Below are 17068 nucleotides of genomic sequence, written 5' to 3'. Positions count from 1 at the left end.
TTAAATTCGCGACGTGTGACAAAACGCCTAGAGGCCTATTGGAATGGTATTTTTCAAGGCTATATTTCCTAAAGGTTTATTATCTCTGTTGCCATTTCGATCGCATTAAAATCGATTTTCAAAAATGTCCACGGCGCGGCGATGAGTTCAATGCGATCCAATTTTGTTCAATATATTGCTGTATAATGCTCTCTACAGTGATAATTATACAGCGAAATCACAGATTATTATACTAATTACTGAAAAGTTATGAATTTGATAATTCACATCATCACGTATATAAACTCCAGTTAACACCCATAATTATACCTTATTTCCCCTTGAAACTCGGATCACTTTGTCAGACAGCGACGCGTGTGGCGACTTTTGTAAACCCATTTAACTGCGCGGTTAGTGACAACACTTTTTGAGGACAACCTGAGGATCCTCTTTTGTAATATTCGTGGTATTATTGGTGGTATCATCCATCGCGAAGTGGCAGTCTAGCAAAATCTTTTGTTTGTTCCGCGAGCAGCCACACCCCCAGCATTTTCCCTCTCATTCATGGTCAAGTGACCGCACCAGTTTCTCCCATCTACAAACTGACCTGCATTCACCCAACGGTTGATCACGGCGCGTCGTGAACTCCATTTAACACCTAATTCCTTCCGCTCGTTTCTTGAATCACTCGCGTCGTCTACCACGGAAATTGCAACGCCCTAATCCCCTTCCGGGCGCGATATCCATCACGGAAACTTGAGGCAGCATAGTAAGGCGACGGGAGGCATAAATAGTACTTCAGAAAACCTTTCCACTGTGTAAAATGAAAGAACAAACCTTGTTAGGTTCACAAATATATTAGAGAGAGCAGGACCCGGGTTTCATTGCATAGTTTCATCGTCGGGTACATCTATCATGCACGCATATCCTTTTAACTCAAGTTCGGTGCGACAGTAAGGACATCTCTCTGTCGTCATCATCAGTCATCGCATTGCATCCTAAATTTTTTTTCAACAATAAGTGCTTGAAACTTGGAATAAAACCTACGTACGTATATATTAAAATCGGCGCCTCATCACTTTCCTGGCAGATAGATGTCCATATTGTCGAACCTAGTTAAGCCTGAAGTTATACTAGCGGCTTGAGTTATTCCCTGATTTGACTTATTCCCTGTGCTAATTTTCAATGTTTTGTTTCCATGAAAATACATTAAACTCTTATCAAAACATTTTGCTTTTGCATTTTACAGTCAAAATTCGATACATTTTCTAGAAAGAAGCCATTTAAGAATCGTTGGGTTACCATTTCTGCCCCAAAAGATTTATGAAAGGTAGTCAAGGGTCAAAATGTATAATATTACTGAGCTCATATTGTAACATGTTCCGACATTATGCGAAAATTTAGTGAATAAATACATATCCTACGTAGAAATACCCTGACAACCCCAAAAAAAAGATGTATAAATTAATATTGACCAATATTCAAACACTATACATCGATGTACTCATGTGATAGAAGTTAATGCGACGATTCAACAGAATTTTTCATGAAACATTATATTAAACACTTGTTCGGCGCTTCATCTCCTACGCAGTAAAAAACAGTTAATATCAGTAATCAGTCTGACACTTAGCATCCTTAGCCGTACTGAAGGTCATTAACCCTTAGGTGCACGCTAAGCGGGGATTTTGCCGCATTTTTCAAAAATTCGAAATAGCGCGTTTATTGCGCATACTGGTGGTACATTTTGGTATTCTATCCCTGTACTTTTCCCTCCACCAAGAACATATTTTTGCGTCAATGTGACGACCAACTATTGCGTTAGAATCTTACAAAGTGAGAACGACGACAACTTCGTGTGATTTGCCGCTAGATGGCGTTCACACGATACTAAGGAACTTCTGATAATCTGTCGCATAATTCTTTTTCCAATAATATGCTAATATGTTGTTTCGTATGTATTATATTTTTTGTAAGCATTTGCATTAATATTTCGTTATTGTTATTACTTGTATAATTTATCTCAACCTCAAACCAATAGGTGCACGCTAAGCGGGGATTTTGGCGCATTTTCCAAAAATTCGAAATAGCGCTCTTACTGCGTATGGATCTGTTGTGGCACACTCTGGTATTCTATTTCTGAACTTTGTCTCTCACAAAGAACAAATGTTTGAGTCAGTGTGACGAGTATCTAGTGCGTTACAGTCTTGTTGAGAATACAAACTCTTACATTGAAGGTAAACGATCTTCTCAGGTGTGGTCGAGAGTGAGAGATTGCAAGATTACTTCTCATGCTGAAATAATGGCTTTATTTGGAGTTTTATACATTCTATCAATAAATAAAAGTTGTAAGGCAGATGCTAGAAGAGCCTGGAAAACAAATGGAACAGGTCTGATGATCTGCAGGGCTGCGTTTGGGATAAACAGATTCCGCTTCCTTCTGCGGGCAATTCGATTTGATGATTACAGAACCAGATCTGTCAGGAAAGCCGCAGATAAGTTAGCCCCTATCAGAGAAATTTATTCTGAACATAGGGAAAATTTTAAGAAGAGCTACTCCTTATCAGAGTAAGTAACTATAGATGAAATGCTGCATCCTTTACGAGGACGATGCAGCTTTGTTATGTACATGCCAAATAAGCCTGCTAAGTACGGTATCAAGATGTATGCTGTGTGTGATGCAAAAACCTTTTACACGTACGATTTTGAAATGTATTGCGGTAAACAACCAAATGGACCGTTTGAAATGTCAAATAAAGCGATAGATGTGGTGAAGAGATTGGTGGAGCCCATCAAAAATTCAAATAGAAACCTAACTGTAGACAACTATTATTCAAGTCTTGATTTAGCTAATTATTTACTGGAAAATGGTCTAACGTTCTTGGGTACCATGAAAAAAAAAACAAACCTGATATCCCCGGAGAATTTCTCCCCTGCAAAAATCGAAAGACCGGAACTTCATTATTTGCTTTCCAGGATACCTGCACTCTTGTATCATGCTGCACCAAACTAAACAAATGCGTAATTCTGCTTTCTACCTTGAACAACAAAGAGGAAATTGATCCAGAAACTGGGAAACCTGAAAAGATCCTGGACTATAACTTAACTAAAGGAGGCGTCGACTCGGTGGACCAGAAGTGTGCGAATTATTCCACCACAAGAAGAACACGAAGGTGGCCTCTTTCAGTATTATTCCGATTTTTGGATATGACTGCTGTTAACGCCCACGTCATTTTTGCGGCTAATAGTATTGGGAAAAAAATCCACCGAAGACCAAGAATGGAGTATTTGCAAGCTCTCGCACTAAGCCTTATAGATGAACATCTAAAGTCCAGGGTAAAAATGAGTAACCTTCCTGCAGATATAAAGGCTTTTCTTACAATGAGGGTTGGGAAATGTCCTGAGGTTCCTGCATCGACATGTGAACCTCAAAGTAGGGAGGGTCCTTGTTTTATTTGCGGAAAACATAGAAATAATAAAACAGTAAATAAGTACGACGAATGTTTCAGATTTGTACACAAACATCACTTCACATGCGTGAAAAAATGTCTCCTATGTCGTGATAGAGACAGTGATGGACAATAAGGATAAAAAATTGAACAATTAATTTTATTTGTAATTGTAAATATTTGTTGTTGTGTTTTCTATATTATGAATGATTGAATTTAAGATGTAGCATAACTTTTTTTGTGTGTTGATTTTGACTAGATAATCTCTCGATTATCGTCTGCAATGTCTCAAGAAAAAATCCTCAAATGAAAAATGAAACAAATTGTACTTTAATACGCGTTATATTTGTTTATAAATAAAAAGGAAAAATATTCAAAGTGCTATTATTAATTAGAAGTTACCCAAGTGCGTTAAAATACCCTCAAATTTGCGTGCTTATTTCGTAGAACCAAGAATGTAAAAGTGCGGCAAAAAGTCGCTAGCGTGCACTGGCGAGAAACTCATGGGTGCGTGCACCCATGAGTTTCTCGCCAGGGTTAAGGGTTAAGCATGGGAAATCACGATGTCTTGGTGAATAAAAATAAAACAGAACAACTAGGATGAAAAACTGTATGCAGTAAACCAACAAAAGTCAACGAAGGATTATTAAGGAAAAGGAAGAAGGGAGCGTAAATTATTGGGGATCCAGAGGATGATATTGATAAATTAAAAATAATGTATTGCAATATTTTTAGGAATATCCATAAAACCCAGGCGCACATAAGTATATAATCAACAAGCTCATGATGAAGGACTAAGGGTAAAAATATCAGTTCAGGAGTAGATGATAATTTTTCCCCACGGCTCCTAGAATAAATTGAATGATGATAAGTTCAATGTTTTTTTCTCACGCTAATGAAACCTTTCATCACACGCTTTCTCCGCGTTAAATCAAGAATGAGACACCAGCAAGCACTCATTAAAATGATCAGTATTATCTACGCACCAATGAAAGCAATTAATCACGACAAATAAAGTTCTCTTGGCTAATGAACGCACTTTAAGTTTACGTTCACTTCTTACGGCGAAGGAAGCAATACGCCTTAGGGTTTTGTTTAGGGTAATGCACTCCTCCAAAATGCTGCACATGCTTGAATTGATATTGATGTATGGCTTGAATTGATATTGATACATGGCTTGAATAGAGAGTACTCCTATTCTATATGGCATTCCTATAGGACTTTTCTTCTTCAGGCTTTACTTTATGTAAGTTTGTTATAATTATAATGGTTACCTATTTAAACCAAGTATTTTTTAATTATGGACATAATTTATAATCACTCGGCAAAATATTGAGGCGAAAGCAAAGTATACACTTAAAATATTATCCAGTTTCACTCATAAAATAGCATCTTAAATACATCATAAAAACCATTATTATCCCCACATCAGGAACCAGAAGACAATGTTAATTTTTTTGGTCGTATCACAGCACCAATGCCTGACCCATGTTAAGTCCAGGTTTTATCAATGGCACGAAAGACGAATACATCCAAAGATTAATGGAATTTCCAAAAAAATATTAAGTCACCATTAATTGAGAGAAATATTCCTTTGTGGGATGAAGACGATCTCTCTTATAGCCTTGACTTTGTATCAGTTACTGGGAGCAAGGACTTGCAGTTGTAATGAAGTTTTTCTTTCCACCCGACAATTCAAGGCTGCACGACGCGATAAAGCAAATTAAAAAACCTCAGACTCAATCCCACTACTCAAAGAGTCCCATCTTTAATGTCTCGACGGAAAAAAATACTCTTGGATGACAAAAAGATGTTAAAAATCAACTATGAATCAGCCGTAAAAATCACAAACGACTAATTAGTACCACACCCTTGTCTTAAACTAATACTTAACAGTTAAATGGCAGATACTTTAATAAATAATGCGAAAGCTACGGTAGACAAGTGCCCTTTATTACGTTTTCGCGAAATGTTTAGGCATCCTTCGTGGAGTGAACTCTCCGTCTCAACATCCTTCTATTCGTACCTTCAAATGCTTCGTTTTCATCGGCTGCGAATCTAATCAGAGGTTTACTTTCTACTATGATCCTCGAATTGATAAAAGAACGCACAAGGTGGCCGCACAGTAATCTATCTTAGCTGGTAGAATACTAACAATGAACGCTGCTAACTCGTACACAACTAAGAGAGCTATTCATCTCGTGCCTAATGAAACGGGGAATGAAATTAACGCAAAAAGTACGCTCCTAGCGTATGACTCTTCCTATTATCAACGTCGAAAACAAACAAGAAATATTAACTTGACCTCTTTCAGTACGCGCCTACAGCCAGAATCATGATAACACGGAGTGAACCCACTAATCTCTATTTACCATCACATAGAACTACCACAATGCTCCATAAATCGTTCGTCGTCATATCTACCGTTATATGGAATGAAATTCCAAACGATATAAAAACTTGTATGAATGTGGAATCATTCATCCAGAAATGTTATAAAATACCTGCTACAACACTAACCAAATTATTTATTACCACTTTAATGTCACAGTTATTTTAGGACCATTAAATTATGCCTGTTCTTTATTATACAACTTACATTACGTTTTTTCAGTTCTGTTTTTACTTAATATAAATTCACAGCGTCATGCAAATATATTTTTGCTGCTTGAAACTGGACTGGACTGTGGACTACTACTACGTCAACTATTGTCGGGACATGCATTCACACTGCTTTGCCACGTTCAAATTACGATTGTCCGGGCGATCGTCCTAACGATAGTTGGCCGAACTAGTAGTGTGAATGCATGTCCTGACAATAGTTACCGTAGTTCCGAACGTTGCCACTTTACGATGGTTAGGCGCCGGGAGACCGGAAAAGGAAGCGACAAGAGAAGGACGAAAAATTCGCGAAATTCCCTTCGCTCTATTTTTCATGAATTTGTCCAAGAAAGGAAGAATAAGGGCGGAAGAAAAATTATTTGTTAAATACACGTTGAACACAGTAATATATTGACCCTGCATACCTCAACAGCTTAACTAACCGTCAACTTCTCGTTCACTTTACCTGTCAGCACTAGAGGGCAGCACAGATTTTAACCATCGTTGTGTGAATACACGATAGTTCCAACGATTACTGGAACAATCGTAATGCCAACGAGGCACTAGTTTGGCCAACTATCGTTAGAACGATCGCTCGAACAATCGTAATCTGAACGAGGCAATAGCACTAGCAATAAAGCGTTTAGCGGTAGATATTTCAATAAATAAATCGGGTAGCTATTGTAGCAAAATTATGAATTATAAACGGGGAAGCACATGCATACTCTCTCCTACCGCCCTCCACCATAACCCCGTACATCTCTAGCAAAGCAAGGGGGATGAGAGATCACTTTCACCCCTTCCCACAAAAACAACCTGCCACCAAGACACCTCTCCTCTCCAGTAGCGTCCCCTTCGCACGAGCGCCACTTTCTACCCTTTCCTGCTCCGCTCTTACCCTTCCCCTCCCTCCCGGAGCACTCAAAACCACCCCACCACCTCGCCCACCTCTACTCCGCCTCCCCAGGCTGATGCAAACGGCTTCTAATCCTCATCCACACTTTTAGCGCACACATCCCAACGCACCTTCAGAGGGAGCGCATCGAAAAAGGACCGCGCTTCAAAGCGAAACGATTTTTCTCCCTTCGCTTCTTGAGCGCCTTCGGAACACTTCTCGTCGATGACATCGCGGATTCCTTGGTACGCTCGCGGCTCACCTCCCGATCTGACGCGCAAGAGAAGGAGAGAGAGAGGGAACGATCACCATGGTGCCTCTCGCGGTGTTCCTGGTGCTGGTGCTCGCGGCGTCTCCTGCAGTGTCCAGCCTCAAACTGAGTGAGTCGATGACGCACTCGAATGCTGTTTAAAAGTATTAAATAAGTTAGTTTGAGAAAAATGTGTTTGCCCCTTTGAGATCATCAAAATCATGAGCGCAATTTTCAAGATTAATTTTATTTAGGTCACCTTTTCATTCGTTCAAAGTAATAAAACCCGAAGATTGGTACAGTGTATCCCTCCATTTTAATATTTCTTAATAGTCCTTTCAATTCCCAGATGATCTTTTTCCACCTGTAGTCATTTAGAGTTGTAGTATTTTTACGTCAAGGGTGAGTCATTATCCGAGATCATTTTGCATCCATCGTATCTTATATTTAAAAAAATGCGGGGATCACTTCATAAACTCGATGGAATATCGATACTCTCAATTTTGCCCACATTGAAATATATTAGATAAAATATTTTTTATACGAAGTGAATTGTATACATAGATTTTATATAGAATACCAAAGTTAATTTTATTTAGAATACCAGTTTTCAAAAGTTTTATTACCCGACTAAGACGCTCAGGGTCGTCACGGGGCATGTCGTCCAACCCTTCTAAAAGGTCCACCCTATGCAACTTAGAAATAAACACACCATTCATTCATTTGTAGTGATGCATTCCTAAAATTGGTGCATTGCAGCCCATTCTAATAGGATTCCTTCAGTTACCAGATGTTCACCAACCAAGAGTTTTTATGTCTCATGGCCTTCTTCGGGAGACTTTTCCCACAATTCCTCCCTACCTCATGTATCTCACGAAATTACTATGCCACAAGGTGGGGCCTATCCATTGGAATTTTTCTGTGGAGTATGGTGCTCCACATTGCCCTTCCTTCGCTTCTTTAATACGGCACCTCGTCTCTCACCCTATCCGACCATTTAATCTGTCCATCCGTTTACCGACAATAGTGTGAGCACACCATTGCCTTTTAAGTCTTGATGCAACGACATGGTGGCATTTAAGATGACATTAACCCTTCCGTGACTGTGCCTGGAAAACTTACGCGAACGACTGTGTGGGGTATCTCAGGTACCCCATTCACAATTCATAAATTATATGTTGTATTTTAGTCTTTCCTGGAATTCAACGCCATGGCTCTTTGTTTAATGGTATAATATCTTTTGTGTATAATTGATAAATAAATTGTACGCTACATTTAAGTTTTTGCATTAATTTTGTACGAAACGGCAGAAATAATTTATATTTTGCTATTGTAACTATACATTAATATTATCACGCAATGGAAAAAGAAGTACAAAAGGTGCCACCATGTAGAATATTGGCGTCATTGTAGATGCAATATCATAAAATTTATTGCATTCAACTTTTATCCCTGCAATCATGAGAATCAAGTTTTTTTCTACCCGCCAACAACAGTGCGGGGTAACTCGGTTACCCCTCCAATAAAAATTGACGTTTTCAAAAACAATTTAAACGAAAAAAAAATCATTCGTCACCTAAATAACAACAAAGTGGCTGAGCTCAAATACAAAAAATATCAAAGGGACAAAATTAAAAAAATACATAAAATTAACATAATTTGGGGTTACTAAGTTACCCCGCACAGTCACGGAAGGGTTATCGGTATTCTATTCCATCAATTAAGGTAGGTTTAGGTGGAACATATTTCAATAAATCACACCGAAATACCTCACCTCCTACATTGAAATTCCGTCTCCAATTCGCAATAATGCCACTTTCATGTAATTTCAAAATCTATGTTATTCCCCCTCCCTCCTCGTTTCCCCAATATTCTTCTCTCCAACGCGGCTTTAAAAAAAAAACCCTTCCCGCTCATTACTAGCTCTATCCAAGCCTTCGATCTCATCGGCATCTCTTGGAGAAGTTAACCGCCGCGTCCGCGGCCACCAAGTCTAGCACCTTCTCGTTCATTTTCTTTCCGTCCAATAACTTCTCCATTTTCCATCAAAGCCTCATCTCGAACCCCTCCAGGAGGTCACAACAGAGCACTTTACATGGCAGTAAGTGTGGATGATGAGGTCTAGTGCCTCTACAATCATGAATAATTGAAGAATTTATCACGACGAATGTAGTTTTTACATTTCATTTACTTGTAAGCATACGCGCTTTTGCAAATAGCCTTATCTTCTATCAAAATACCGGTTATAACTATGCCAAGCCGATGCAAAGAGGCAGCATACGATTGGACAGGCGTCCTAAAATCCCAATTAGACATCCCCATATAAGGCGAGTAAGGAGGTATTCGGTCGATGCAGTTTAGAGAAACATCAAATGCCTTATTTCCATATGTTTTCTTGAATGATGCACAAAGATATCATCCTACTCACTACCTTTTTATGTTACAAACCATACCACATGTATTTCGACTAGCTTGCAGTACCCGATGAAGACTGTTGAAACACGTGTGGCAGAGTTTGTAAAATTTAAATGAAGTATCATTGTTCTATGATATCTCTCCGGAGAAAGTTGGCTTCGCCTGTTTTGTTGAGGTGAAGCTTGCATCTTTCAGCATCAAACCTAACTGGCTTGCATATTGGAAAATGTGCTTACAGTCTCTTTCAAATTTTAAACTCATAATTTTAACCAAGTAATTTTCCTCGGGGAACAGCGGTGCACAAGTGAGCAGAGCGTTAGGTGACTGATCAATGTGCCCACGGTTTACATCCCAAGTGAAGTCTTCGGACACCCCAAATCAAAATCATCGGATGTGAGACGCGGCTCAGGGAAAAACACTGTCCCTCCCAGCCTGAATATGTTAACTTTATAAGCATTTGACCTAGTCAAGGATTATCTCTACCCACACCTATACTAGCTTACATCTGGATTAAATAAATAAAAGCAGGATTCTTTATGGATTACCTTATCACCTGATTCCAGAAACTAATAAGGGCTACACAATGATATTGTATTTTGAAATAAATAATTGCATTTCCCACGGTTATAAAAATGTATGAAGACTTAGGTTTCAATGTTACTCCATAATCTTCAAAGTAGAGATAGCGGGTAGTGCAAAATGATGTACCATTTGACTGTTAAGGACCGTGTTTGCTGAAAATGATTTTCCGTAGGAGAGTCCATTATTCTCGCAGACGAATATAACTCGGGGAAAATTAATTTTTCACGGTATCACGCACGTGTGATATCGCAATGGTTGACTAGACCACTTACGAGACTATTGACCAGCGAGAATTCAAGTACAATAGACTATCAATTAATCAACCGCGTTCAACTTGAGAATAGAACGACCACTGATAATCCTAAGTCTTAATTACACAATCATTGACGTTGTACAATACCAAAAAAAATTCTTTTATTCGCGTATGAAATACCAACCGCCTTTATCACGAACTAGGAGAGGAATCCGCTCTAATTAAAAATTGATTTATCGGTCAAATGAGAGGGCTATATTTAGGAACACTAGTCAGCATAGAAAACTGACGGTCATCAGAGTAAGAATGATAACCAAGTTTAAATAAAATTCGTCGGCACTAAGCACTTAGGTGACACGTATCGATTATAATTAATGCCATTTTTCATTCCAAAATTGTTTCTAACCCTAGATCGCCTTGGCTTTAAATATACTCGCAAAAACAAACAAACACACAAATCAGTCTTTCAGATTATCACACCTTGATATATTACCCGATGAAAAATAAAACAATTGATATACGAATAAATTCTCAAAATCAGGTTTCAATAATAACCGCAAAAAAGCCCATTTTTCGCATACCCCCGAGTTATCCCAATTTTTATTTTCTAACGCCTATGACCTCTATGAGTAGGGTTCATCTTGGTGGACCTCCAAAAATGCTTAACGTCACTACGACCGTCTGTGGCTATCACATAAATTTTGACCAAAGTGTAATGGAATATTTATTAATTTAGGTTTAAACTTTACATTTACGTTTAAAATTTTACCACAATCCCTTTCTACTCCATTTTTTGTGACGCAGCATAAACCAACTTAGAGCTGAAAGCTATAACGACCAGAGAAATAAAACGTCCCAATGACAAATTATAAGGGAGAAAATGCTTAAATTGCCAGAAAATGGATCTCGGAATCGACATAACCTGTGCCATTATACACGATCCTATTACCACTACTTGACATTTATTTATTCACCTTATAGTCCTTTGTTCAGTAAAGATCTACCAAGCTTCCTACTTTTCATAACTATCTCTACCAATCCATATCCTATTCTCTACTCATGCCACACGTTTTACTTTTAATCTTCCGTATGTTCCCACTCTTCTACGAAAGAAAGAGCTCTCGTACTAAGAGCTTTCAAGAAATCTCCTTTTCGGAATGCAGCTAAAATTGTCAATATTTCTTGCAAGGAGAAATTAACTGTCCACAGCATGGCATTCTTCCAATTCAAGGATAAAAGACAGGCTCCCTATGGCCTTAGATAAACAATAAGGGCGGCACATTGAAGATCATACGTCCAAAATTAAGCGCTTGACGAATATTTCGCACCAAGGTCTACCAACCAAGAATACTCGTACGCTTTCGCCCAATAAATATTTGTTTTCAAATATACTCGACCTCAATCTTGAGCTATGGAGTCAGGCGATTCCTTTGACCCAAATCCATTCACATGGATGCACGCAGATGCATTGGCATTAATTACCACCTTCTGTTGAGTACTTTCGTGCTACGAATCACTGCGTGTTATGGAAACGAAATAAATTTCTAAAACATTAGCCGGATAATTTAAATACTAATTGCTCAAAATATTTCCCAATGTATTCGTGCCTGAATTGTAATGGAAAAATACCAGAGAAATCATTTAAGTTTCAAACAGATTTGCCTACAAAGCAAAGAAACCTTCTTAAAACTCGGACAGAATGACGGAAAAGTCGACAGTTTTGATACCTCTGTTTAATTGGAAGAACTTGTCGAAGCTCATTAATTTCACTGGTTCCATTTACAACCATTTTTGTCAATTGTCTTTTACAAGTCATGTAATTGGTGAAAAAGTCGTTTTGACCAGAGTGTATTGATGCAGAATTTTTTAAATTTAAATTATTTGAAAAATAGGTTAAATTTATAAATATACAGTGGGTTTGCTAAGATGTGTAAGTTTTCGACGATTTTAATCGAGAATAATATTGATTAAAATACATAAAATTACATCGAATTAGTTCGAAATTTATTTAGTTTAACATCGTAAACTTAGACTTTACTTTAAACTGAGCAAACTTGAATTTTCCATCGTTGTATAGGCCGAGCTGTTGGATATACATTTCAGTCACTTCACGCGGAATGGGCGAGGCTTAATTTCCCTTCTTAATTTTTCCAATGACTTCCTCTGCGGAAAGAACTGTAAACAACACGTAATGCATAATGAACCTGGTTACCGCGAGCGTATAGTTTTTTATCTAAAAGCGGGAAGAGAAATTACTTAAGAAGAACCGCGTGCGGTGTTCACAAATGGAAGCTGCAGACTCACTCCTCCCATTTGGGTCCGCGCGGGGCAACCTTCGTGCAGGAAGTGAGTCCAGCGTTTAGAGGCAAAAGTCCCTTTCACGGTGTGACCGGCGGAGAAAGTCTTCGTGGAAGATTGGGAGGGAAGCAATAAGCGTCTCGCAGCCGCTTCTTGGCCGGTAGAGGGCTGGATTCTCTCTCTCTCTCTCACTCCGTCTTAAAGGCCATTATGTCACCGAAACACGCATCTCGTAATATCGTGATTTCGGTGGTTCGTTTATGGGACATGGGAAAACTCCGGGTTCTGCAGAGCGTTGCGCAAGTCTAAAAGCGGGCTGGTGACCGAAATACATGGATGATAATGCACGCAAAAGCCAGTGAAAATGATAGGGCATAAAAACATGCCACCAGCTAAATTCATAATTTGAATTTAATGCAGGGTGAATGAAGATAAACAACTCTTGTAAATTTCATAAAAACGTTTTATTGGCACGACGCCTTTCGACTGTGTACGAGTAGATTCCACTTTTTTTATTCAGCTTCCAATTCATTCAAATTTATTCCCGATTCCATCGATTCTTAATCAAGCTAACAAGTGGAATATTGATTTTTCCGTAGCATTTTTGTTTTTTTATTTAAACCTGAGTAGAATAAATAAAAAAGACAATAAAGTGGCCCAAAAAGTATATTTATAAAAAATAGCGGTTTAGTATTATCGTAATACATTCTCAGCTTTAATATGATAAAGAACACTTTTAACTGCTTCAGACATACATCGTAACCTTAATAATGTACACTGCACTATGGTTCAGGAGTGTGACGGCCCTAATGCCCCAAGCTTTTAGTCTATGTTCAAAATTTTTATCTTTTGGAACCGGAATCGACATTAGACGACCGAATCTCGATTCCGATTCCGAGAATCGGTGGAATCGACAATCGGTGGAATCGAGAATCGATTCCTCTCAAGTTTCGATGCTAAGCCGTCGTTCACGATTACGACGCGGTTATTAGTATGACGGTTTCACTGGAACGTTCAACAATTTAATCTTTTCTTGGAATGGAGTGGAAGCGATAGTGTAAAAAATAACTACGTACAATACAAAAATTATGTGAAAACTTACAGAGGTTCTTCATCTTCGTTCACCATGAATTTTCACTAAATGAAAACCGAATCTATTTATAAATATACGGTTTTGGATGGAATTAGAATCACAGCGCATGGTTTTTATTTTCAAACTTGTCGTCTCAAGCTTGACATTAGTGCTTCCACTCCATTCGGAGACAAGATACAAGTGTCGTCCAAGTGATAAAAAAAACTTAGGGCAAACAGTGAGTACGTTCAGGACCTTAAGTTTGAGTTTCTCTATGAATGTTACCTCCACGTTCGGAGAAAACTGGAGGCCCCTCAGCTTTCCTGTGCTTTTACTCGAAGATGGCCTGGCGATATTTCGTTTTAACGAGGAACTCGACAGACCTCACATTGCCAGCCAACATGAATCCCATTACTTGACCGGAAATCCGAATAGCTTTATGCAAGCTTTCATTAGTTTTCCATTTTACAATAAAGCCGGATTATCGTGAAAGAATGGCGCAGTTTTGAACATGGTTTAATGAAAACAGAATTATATAGTTAGTTTTTTAAATTGTCGCCTCAGATAGTTTTTTTTCATAATTAATAAATGTCAATGCGTTTGCCTTTAGCCACTCGACTAGATAGAAACTCGGCGTCGACAATAGACTACTCCTACCGACAGTTGCCAAGGAGACCACAGCTTAACGACGGACGAAGTGCTGAGTGCCCCCCTCAAGGCACTCAAGAAGGGATCGGACAGCCTCTGATAAATCTCGGCCACCACCGGGATTTGAATCCGGAACCAATAGGTGGGAAAAGGGCACTTTAGGAGTAGGCTAATGTAGACGCCGGGTTACTCTCTTTTCGAACGACTAAGAGCGAACACATTGAAATTTATTGGGTATGAAAAAAACTGTTTGAGACAAAAAATAAAACATGAAGTGCAAGTAATTCTGTTTTCATTCATACTATGTTCATTACAGCACCACTCTTTTACGATAACTTTACATATGCCTCACGGGCAAAAAAAATAGTAACAAATACTAGCGACAAATTTTATGTCATCAACATCATCATCAACACTGGTTTGACGCAGCTCTCCACTCTACTCTCCTATAAGCTTATCTTTTCACACCTATTTCTTCTCTTTCTTTACCTGTTCCATATATTTTGCCCGAAGTCTTCTTTTTTTCTTCCATCCACTTGTCCCTCAACGATTGTCTTCATCAAGCCATCATGTCTCAAAATGTGACCCATACGGTTGTTCCGTCTTCTTATTAAGTGATGCTAAAATAGTTCTTGGAGTGTAGGTCAATGTATGTTATGCAAAAAAGTTTTAGCCAACGTTTCTGTTTATTTTAAACTATCATCAGGGCTATGAAAGAAAACATAAGAACAATATAAAATACAAAGATTGCAATACTTTTACATAAATAAATGTTACGATAGGTTTTTTTACAATAATATAATTTAAATATATATATAAGAACAGAATGCATAAAATTTTTTGACATACCTTAACTTTGTACATATTTATTGATATTATGTTACTAAGCCATTACCACACCTAGTCACCATTAATTTTGATTAATTAAATAAAAATAAATTTTACTGAGGTTTTCAATGTCTGTTTTTGTATTGCAACTGTTATTTGTTTTTGATATGTAAACCATTTCTTTGAAAAGTCTTTTTTTCAAGCTAACCTCATGATCTAAAATTTCGGCGTTGTCAAAATCAAAAACATGGCCATTGCTTATGCTGTGGCTAGCAAGAGCACACAGTTATACCACCTTTTACTGATGACTTGTGTTGTGAAAACCTATTTTTTAAATTATGTGATGTGAATTAAATATTATGATTTTTGTGTGCAATTTTATAATTTATTTCATTGAATACCTTCGTAATTTGTTTAGATAATTTACTAATAGATGATTCCACGGTATGGGGATGTTGTATTTGATGAATCTTTTTTGTTTAGGGAATTTTGAGTATGTGAATATATAGCGTTGTTTGTGTGAAGTATAGAATGTATAAGTTTTTTGGAAAATGATTTTTCTTCAGAATATCCTGGATTATTTTAATTATTTTCGTGCAATATGTTATTGCTCAAATTCAGAGCTCTAAATTTTAGTGCAAGTGCTACATTTATTTTATGTTTAAAGAGGGTGATGTGATTGAAAATTTAGAAATCTGTCCGATTTGTGTGGTTTCTTTCACCAATCTATGTGATTCGATCCATCGTGATTTCTTATAGTTAGTTATCTTATTAAGGTTTTCACGACGACTTCTCTTCTCTCCTACTGTTCTTAGGAATTCATCATTTCAAGCATAAATAAAAATACTGTACACGGAAAAAAAATATTTGTTTAAAACTATCGAACTGGTGTGATAGGGAGTATTTTTGTTAAATATACTTAAACTTTGATGCAAATTATTAAGCACTTGATTTATTTTACCAAACGCTAGCGTGAGCTCTTGATATATTTCATCAAACATTTTGGTATTGCATAATTTGGTCAGTTGCACGAAAGAGTTTGGTAAAAATAACTGAATTAATTTAATACGATTCTGAGTTTGGTAACTTTCTTCGAAGTTATGGTTAATATTACGAAGGTGATTGCTTGTTTGGTAAAAATTATCAAACTCTACATTGCTATGCAAATTTGGTTTGATAGAATTTAATAAGCGTTTCGTAATCTATCGAACGGTCTGCCGCACCTCTTTTGTTTATACCAATGCACATTTGCAGTTGAAAGTCTTAAACAGGCCTTACATAAAAGATAGTTGGGTAGAAATGATTTGTTTTCATTATTTGTGATGGCGATAACGTTATAATTTGTTTACGTTCATTTTTCTGTTTGCTCCTGCTTTAAATTGCAATGTTATCCGAAAGTGGTGCATCAAAGACAATGATTGAATAGCGTATTACCTTGGATATTAAAGCTGTAAGGAAATGTTTGCATATTTCGACACATTAAAACTTTAATTAGAGATATTCTTGAGGTATAATCATTCGCGATCATGTTTAATAACATGTGATAAAAGTCGACATACTAGACCCAATCCATGCTAAGGATATCACCCAGTACATTAGTCATTTCCATATCGACTTTAAAAGCCTGCAAATAAAGTTTACTTGCGCATCTGCACTAGATATTCATATGGAGTAACTACTTCATGCAATTGTGTGCATCAAGTATTCTCCTTAAGCTTACAAAGGGAAGATGAAGTCACACCTTATTCACATTTCAAAACAAAGGTTGATTATTTCCAATAATAATATATTACAGCGT

The 17068-nt window shown here is 37.5% G+C and overlaps 1 protein-coding gene across 1 annotated transcript in view; it reads left to right on the top strand.

The window, feature by feature from the left end:
• The first annotated feature begins 7013 nt into the window (after positions 1–7013).
• LOC124161263 (protein takeout-like) overlaps positions 7014–17068 on the top strand; it is a 31961-nt gene continuing 21906 nt past the window's right edge. The window contains exon 1 of the mRNA XM_046537551.1: positions 7014–7304. Within this exon, the coding sequence (XP_046393507.1) occupies positions 7235–7304 (70 nt within the window). The 5' untranslated portion in view covers positions 7014–7234. The remainder of the gene's footprint in view (positions 7305–17068) is intronic.

Source organism: Ischnura elegans, chromosome 6 (genome assembly GCF_921293095.1).
Source record: "Ischnura elegans chromosome 6, ioIscEleg1.1, whole genome shotgun sequence".
NCBI lineage: Eukaryota > Metazoa > Arthropoda > Insecta > Odonata > Coenagrionidae > Ischnura > Ischnura elegans.
This window is presented reverse-complemented; position numbering and strand designations above follow the sequence as displayed.